An 8,501-nucleotide genomic window follows, 5' to 3' on the forward strand; every position below is an offset into this window, starting at 1 on the left:
GATTTTATGATCAACACACAGTATGATAAATTATGCCAAAAATCGATCCAGTCTTCATTGCAGATAACCCTAACCACCCTTAGAGCAATATCTTTAGGACTGAGGTATTTAATTGTGTTAAGAGGTTCGCATTATACCAAGATAAAAAAATATTAAAAAAGACGGAAAGGGGAGGCCTCATACCTCACTTCTATTGTGCATTGAGAAAAACATTAATGTCTCCCAGAAACAACCAAGGGTTATGAAAAAAAAACTTTGAAGATTTGTGAGATCCTCCCAAAGTGTCATCTAGTTTGATGGGAATTTAGCTCAAAAGCAATATACTAGTCAGAGACAAAAGTGAGTGCAAAGGTTAGGCATCAAAGAATCTATACAATTCAAACAAAACTTAGAAACATGAATACTATTCCAATACTAATTAGGAACTTGGAAAAATCTAATCATAGGCTCAACAACAACAACAACAACAAAAATATTTGGTTGACGACCAAGGCAAAAATTCTTAATAGAAACCCTAGAATCCGAGTTGGAAACACCTCTAATATTTTAAAATAAAATCTTCATTGAGAAAGTTGAGGGAAGTTCACCCTTAGACCAAGTGTTATAAGCATCATTTCTATCAATTTAATTTATTTTCTTCCTTTGCGTTCTTAGTTAATTAAGGCGTGAAAGGAATTTCGTTGCTCTCCTTGTCATTAGCCTAATCTTGTTGAATCAAATACATATCTTTTGTCATCTCGACACACGTGTGATGAGGATCAACCACGGTAATGTCATTCTCAGGTTGGGTTTATGAACATTGTTGAGTAATGTCTTCTCAAGTTTGATCAACCACCGTCAATCATAAGATTCGTGTCCCCCACACTCGCAATCTCAAATAATGTCTTCATCCGCTAGTACTCTTGTACGGTATATTTATAACACTTGTAAGAATTAATTAGGAACGCAAAATTTAAAATACTTTGTTTTAGTTCTATTACCAAAAGTTTATAAATATATAGAAGAAATGCATTATTGTGTGTACAAGCTACATATACTCTTGAGAAAGCCAAATGAATGAAAGCAATGAAAGAAATGCATTATTGGACTGACTAATCAAGCTGTAAACTAAAGTCATGATTAGGCTAATCACAACAATTTGGGTGGACTAATTTAACTTATTAAAAAAATCTAATCAATAAACAACAAAGTCAAGAACTAGGAAAACCTATTCATATATAATGCATTAAACCAAGGTTCATGTCAAAACATAAGTAACTCTAAAACATAAGTAGCTCTCATATTTATGTGTCTTGAGACGCAAGAAAATAGCATTTTGCCACGAAACCAAACATATGCATATAAATGTACCAATTTTAAAGCACATACTCTAATTTATTTCAAAACTAAATAAATTTTAGGTTTAATCGGTTTGCTAATGATATATTGGTTCAATACTCATAATGATCAGATGATTGATTTTGAGTTTTAGAACACTATTCTTGGTTAGCTAAGAGACTTGTTCCACTGTCATTTGATTCTTGGTTATCAACGGTTGCCCATCTATTAACTCTCTGTTGGGCTATCTCTACCTGCAAAAATCCAAATACATTTTTTTATGCTTCCATTAAACAAGAAAATCAAGAAAAAAAATTACAATAGTAGAAAAACACACTAATGATGTAATAAATAATGCAAACATTGTCCTTTGAGCTAAGCTCAGTTGGAAGAGACATTACATAATATATGCAGGGGTCAGGGTTCGAACCCTAGACATCCTATTTATTCATCTTATGAAGGTGAATTTCAACCGCTCGACTACTTGACAAAAAAAGCAATTCAAACATTAGAAAAATACAATACTAGACTAGTCAAATTACCTGCTTGTTCCAATCAGTTTTAAGAGTGATGATAATAAGCACTATGGTTTGAACAAATGTTCCAAACAACATCCCAATCCAAATACCCTACAAAAGAGATACACACACCATTTATTATCATTTGTTTTAATATTGATATAGTAATCATTAACAGGGGAGAAAAGAGAGATTAAAAAAAGATTAATTACCTTGACATGGAAATTCAAAACAACACCAATCACTACTCCAACAGGAATACCAATTAGGTAATAACAACCTATGTTTACATATGCTACAATCCTTTGCCACCCAGCTCCAACAGAAACTCCTATTTATGACATTGTTATATTTTAAATTTCTCTCAACAGAATAATATAGCATGCATGAACAGTTTAAAATAATTTCATAATCATAGTATAAAAAAAATACATTCAATTATATTTCACCATAATGTCACATTTCAATATTTGATAAACTTTTTTTGTTGTAGATTATGCACAATTGATTTACATGGATTGGTGAGAACAATGATCACTTAATCTCTGTAAATATTTTCAAAATTTCTGTACATAGTTATTAAATTTAGGGTTAATAGAGTTTTACCCCCTGTAATATAGGTAATTCCGGTTTTATCCCCTGTAATATAGGTCATTTACAGTTTTACCCCCTGTAAAATATTTTTTTTTTATTTCGTCCTTGTAATTTGAAGATTTTTGGTTTTGGACCTTCATAAATTTTGACTGTACAAACTCGAAGATATGGCAGGGGTAAATCGAAATTTGCTCAAATTAACAGGGGATAAACTGAAATTTTCCAAATTACAAGGGGGGTAAACATAAATTTGTTCAAATTACAGGGGGTGAAATTTTCCATGATGGTCCAAAACCAAAAAATCTTCAAATTACAAGGATGAAATTCAAAAAAAAATATTTTACGGGGTGGAAAACCAAAAATTACCTATATTACAGGGGTGATAAAACACTGTTAACCCTTAAATTTAAATACAATTATGTTTAATTGTTTCTAGACAAGAATTTAATTAATATGCACACAAGCTCAATGTAAGAAATACAGCAGTAACTACTAACTATTTTAATTTAATTTGTCAAAAAAAAATTATTTTATTTAAATGTCTAAGTAACCACTAGGGTCAACTGCAAGTGGTTGGTGCATAATGTGTGCGATTCTTGTAAATCTCGGGATATCAAATTCGATTCCTAGTCAATGTAAACTCTTAAACAAATTGACATATATATTAAAATCTTAAAAGAGAATTAGTGTTTAAAAAATATGAAATGTGACTAATTTATTTATCAATATTAAAGTAGAGAGTACTACCTGAGAGCACAGGTTGGACACTATTCAATAACATTGAAAATGCAAGCAAAGATGATAAATCTCCAACAGCATCAGCCACATCAGGATTTGTAGTGAAAATGTAAGCAAGTCTTTCCTTCAAGAATAAGAAGACAAAGAAAAAAATGCATCCAATGGCAAATGATGTGAGAACTGATATCTTAATTGAAAATTTTGCATCTCTTGAACTTCCTCTTCCAAGTTCATTTGCCACTCGAACACTGCAAATTAATCAAAAAATAAATAAATATACTAGACACAAAATCATTCATTTCTTATGTAAAGTTGACAAAGCAACAAGCATAAGATTTCTAGATTAATTTGTTTTATATATTTTATAGAATTAGAAACATTCAACTAAGAAGTATTCCTATATACATTAATTTTAATTGTAGACCGCTTCAGCTAAATCAATCACATTACAATACAACATATATGAGATTTAGTAACACTTCAAAATCGTAACTAAATCAAAAACAAATATTACTATTTAAATTTTGTAACATTTGACAAATGTTAGGTAAAAACCCGTGTTACTAAATGATTTCAGCAACACTTGAATCAAATCCCAACATGTTGATGTTTCTCTTAAAAAAAACATGTTGATCCTTTTTTATTTAATTAAATATATATCTTCGATATTTTAAGCTATTGAAAAGAAGACAGATGTGATGATAACAAAACACCTACCCAGCTGCAGCAAAAAACCCTAGGGCAATCATCAATTCCCAACCACTGATATTTAGGCTGCAAAAAAATAACAATTTGATGCACCAATCAGAAGATTAATTTTCAAATGAATTAAGAAGAAAGGATTATATTTTTTGATTTGAAATAATGAAGCAAAAGAAAGGGATAAAGATTTATACCATATGGACAGAGAATTAAGGGCAACCTCAGCATCTTTCATGTTGCCAGTTAAAAGAATCAAAATTGTGCTGTACCATACCTCAAGACTGTAAAAGGAATCATAACTTCATATTAATCCCGAGTCATTCTCATTTACAAAATAACAAACTGATTGAAGTAATTAGTATGAGGCTAACAATAAATAATAAAATTATTCCTTCAAAACAAAATTATTATCAACAACATTTAAAACTACATAAGATACAGTAAAACATTGCCTAAAACTAATTTTGGATTTTATTAATGCAACCCAAAAACAATTTTTTTCTGATGCAAAAAAACATTTTATGTACGCAACTGCTAGAGACTAATCTCTTGACCTAGTAAGACCACAATGGACAATAAAACCCCCCTTCAATTTTTTTAATGTTACGTATGCATTCCCGGGGCAGAAACTCCCAAACTTGGACATACATCACTTAACAAACTAATTTTGTAAGGTTGAGTTAGAACTAAATCAAAATTTTTAAGATCATATCAGGGTCTATCATAAATCTGTTGTTGGGCTTCGTGCATCGTCCACACTTCAGACTTATTGGGGCCAAGTGTGAGGGTGTGTTGGAAATACTAATTCATTGTAGTCTTCCCCTAGCCAACCTAATTGCGGTATTTGTCTTGCCTTCATTGCACTCTCCAACACCTTCATTGTGTTGTGTGTGAAGTAGTGGATTTAGTTCCACATTGCCTCGATATTATATGGCTCGTGTAGTGTTTATAAAGATTGGCCAACCCAGCTCACCTTACAAATCGGTTTTGTAAGGTGGAATTAGGCATAACCCAAAAGTTCTAGGACTATCTATGACTTGTTAGGTATAATAACTTATCATTTACAAATTATGAATAAAATATCAGATATTGATGACGGCTTAAAAAAGTGCTTAGTTAATTCTTACCACAACATGACTCCAGATGAGACAGAGAGCTTTACAACAGGCCAAAGATCTTTGAAAGCCAATATTGAGAAACCCTTCCAAGTATCAGGACATTTTTTCATGATGAAAATGAGTTGACCTATATTTGGTAACCATACTCCTAATAGTAATGATGTCAATGCACCACTGAGTCCAAACTGATACTTAACAGTCAAAAGCCAAGACAGAAAAAGGTGAATAGAAACAGAAAATGCAGCTAAATAAGCAATAATCACATTCTTGCTTTGTGCTTGCAAGAATGTTTGGCAAGTGAATGACACACACATAGAAAATGCAGCACCTATTGACCAAAGTGAAATTGTTCCTGCCACTTGTGCAATTTTTTTGTCTTGTCCAAATGCCTCTAAAATTGGTGTTGTAAATATGTAAAGAGGCAGAAGTAAGATTGTTGTGGAAAACAATACTATCCAAGATCTTTGTAGATACACTCCAAGCATGCTGTATTGTTTTGCTCCATATGCTTGTCCACAAAGTGTTTCCAATGCACTTGCCATCCCAAGCTGCATTTTACAAGTTTTGCATCCATTTGAATTAGTAAATAATGTAGCTTCTACATACCTAGCTAGAAATAAAATGTTACATCTGTTGCAAAAAAAAAAAAAAAAACCATAATTATACTGTCACATGTTAATCTTTACAAATTACAAAATTACATGCTTTTAGGGCCTACTTAATTAGATTGATTTATTTAGTTTATCTACCTACATAACTTAGATAAGCCACTGAGATTGGTTCAGTGGTGAGGGGCTAGGGTAATATGCATAAGACCTAGGTTCAAATTTCATTGCTCCATTGTACACAAAAAAAATATATAAAAAAAAAAAAAAAAAAAACATGTGAGATTGCTTGATAAAGTGTCTGAAAACAACTTATGATATATGATATCCATAATTTGTTTTCAACTTATTTTATTAGCTCTCCATAGCTTATGAAAATTAAATGTTAGTGTACAAACAATTTGATTTGTTTATCTTTTAGTTCCGGAACAACTTATACATAAACACTTACATGATAAGTGCATCTGTTATTATTATTATTTTAATGGAAAAATTTGTTGATATCAAAGTCTTTTCACAAGACAAGTGCAAAGATCGACAAGATAGAAACAACAAAGCAAAAGATGTCATATATAGGCAGAACACTCAAAAGAAAAACCATACACTTCGTACATCAACACACCAATAAAGACACCACTTAGCCGATGACTGCCACCAAAATCAATTAAAACTAACCACCAAATCAAAAGCCGACACTAAACCCCCACCCAACTACAGAAACCAAAGTCGAGCCAAAACATCAAACTCCATTGTGAATGGCCACATAAATAAATTCTAAACACCTAACACATAAATAAGTAAAAGCCTTCTCGCACCAAAAATCATCCAAAAAACCATCAAACCGAGCAAGCCCTTATAACAACACCTCACTTTCTTTTACCATGGATGAGCTAAAATAAACACCGAAAAAACACTTATTTCAACACACATTTGGATTCCACCACAAATCAACCCCCGGTCTGCCAAAGAAGACACCATACCAAGCAACCCATTTGGGGTTGGCCTAGTGGTTGGCTTGGGATCTTGGAGTTTGCTCCTCCAGAGGTCTCAGGTTCGATTCCCTCTGGTGCCAATTTCGGTGGGTTAAGTCCATATAGAGCTTGCTTTGGCTTTAAATGGGGCCCCCGCAAGTGGGCGGTGGGATTGGTCCCCTCGGATTAGTCGATTCTTGGATCGGATACCGAGTTTAAAAAAAAAAAAAAAGACACCATAACAAGCCCAAATAACTTTAGTCTAGAGAAACTGACTCCCGATCTCGAAGCAAAAACGATCGGCCCACCGTACTCCAAAAACAAATCATTTTGGCTCCCCACAACTCCAGGGCCACATAAGAAGACACCATAATCGGCCGAAATACTTGAAACTAGACACTAACCCTTGATCACAAAGAAAAAGTGATTGGTCGACCAAAATCCAAATGAAAAATTCCTAAGACAGTCAACAGGTGGAGCGGTAGCGCAAACATAACCAAATTGAAAAAGGACCCGTTCGAAAACTACCCAAAATGGAACCACCCTAAATCGAAAACAAACACAAAATCAAACCACGAGCCAATCAAAAATAACCCAAAATTCGCAAGAGCTAGCGGCAGCTGAGATGGACCCATATCAGAGGTCACCACGAGCAGACGAAGAAAAACAAACAGCCCCCAAAACAAAATAACCCACAAGCTCCTCCTCCTCAACACCATAATAAAAAACTGACCATCACAAAAAAAAAAACACACACGTTAACATTCCAACGCCCTAACTCAACGCCAACAATCACCACTTTATGTTACCAACACACACAACCACCCACATCACCGCATAATTCCAATCAACAAAAATCACAAACCCACTAACCAGGACGAATCTTAATCACAAACCCACATATGCTATAAGTACTTAATAAGTTGTTTATCCAAATGTGACCATAGGACTCGTTTGTTGCAAAAACAAATTGTGAAAAAAACTACTTTTTAGAAGAATTTTTTTTTTTCCTCCAATTGTTACATAATCTTACAAAAATGAGAATAAGAAAATAATCTGAATTTTTTTTCAAATGATAAGTTGTTTTGAGTAGCCTTCACTTGAAAATTATTCGATATCAAAATTAAATATTTTTATAATCTATAACAAACATGTCCTCAAAGCATGCAATCTTGTAATTCTTTTGGATCTAAAAGTGGTTTTTTTAAACAAAAGCTGGAAGAAACGTCGTATCATTGTGTATTACTCATATCTCAACAATGTTATTAAATATACCAAACTAATTATTAAAATCTAATCTAACCAAGATCTGAAAAGTAATTACAAAGACTAAACAAAAAATACAATAACTCCTATAGACTAAAATCATATTTAAGCTCAGAGAAAAGTGAAATTAATAAACTAAAGCACTAAAAGTATGAGAAAGAAGAGACTTAATTACCAATACACCAGTTACAAATCTGCTTAGAACAGTTCCAACAAGTGCATATGCAGCAAGTTCAGTTGAACCAATTGTGCGACCAATAAAAGCTTGAGTTATAACATTTATGCCAAATGATGTAAATCTTGTGAATATTGCAGGCCCTGCTACTCTCCAAATCTTCTTGCTTTCTTCCCATACCCTTTTTCTTAGTGATTCTTCCTTCTCAACAATCTCATCTGAATCACTTTTCTTCTCCAAAAACTTCTCCCCAAGCCCTAGCTCTTCTTTCATGGCCATTGATTACAACTATTGAACTGCCAATTTTTTTGTTGCATAAAAATAATTCATGATAGATTGCAATAGCACAAGATATATATATGATAAGTAAAATTAAAATGTTCATGTATTAGAAAGTTCTATTCCTATTCAGTGAAGGATAATGTTTTTACACAGATGGTCAATTATATTTAGAGTAAATTACACTCCCCTCCCCTCCCCTCAAAGATGTTTGAATT

At 32.8% G+C, this 8,501-nt stretch overlaps 1 protein-coding gene across 1 annotated transcript; it reads right to left on the minus strand.

Moving 5' to 3' along the window:
- Positions 1 to 1,475: 1,475 nt before the first annotated feature.
- LOC25495796 (protein DETOXIFICATION 21) lies at positions 1,476 to 8,283 on the minus strand. Its single transcript, XM_013596040.1, has 8 exons — positions 8,005 to 8,283; positions 4,997 to 5,535; positions 4,064 to 4,150; positions 3,885 to 3,941; positions 3,177 to 3,415; positions 2,048 to 2,166; positions 1,860 to 1,946; positions 1,476 to 1,571 (listed from the first exon to the last, which is right to left on the minus strand). Exons 1-8 carry the CDS (start codon positions 8,281 to 8,283, stop codon positions 1,476 to 1,478), a joined length of 1,503 nt encoding a protein of 500 aa, XP_013451494.1.
- Positions 8,284 to 8,501: the final 218 nt, after the last annotated feature.

This window comes from Medicago truncatula, chromosome 6, assembly GCF_003473485.1.
Source record: "Medicago truncatula cultivar Jemalong A17 chromosome 6, MtrunA17r5.0-ANR, whole genome shotgun sequence".
In the NCBI taxonomy this organism is placed as follows: Eukaryota; Viridiplantae; Streptophyta; class Magnoliopsida; order Fabales; family Fabaceae; genus Medicago; species Medicago truncatula.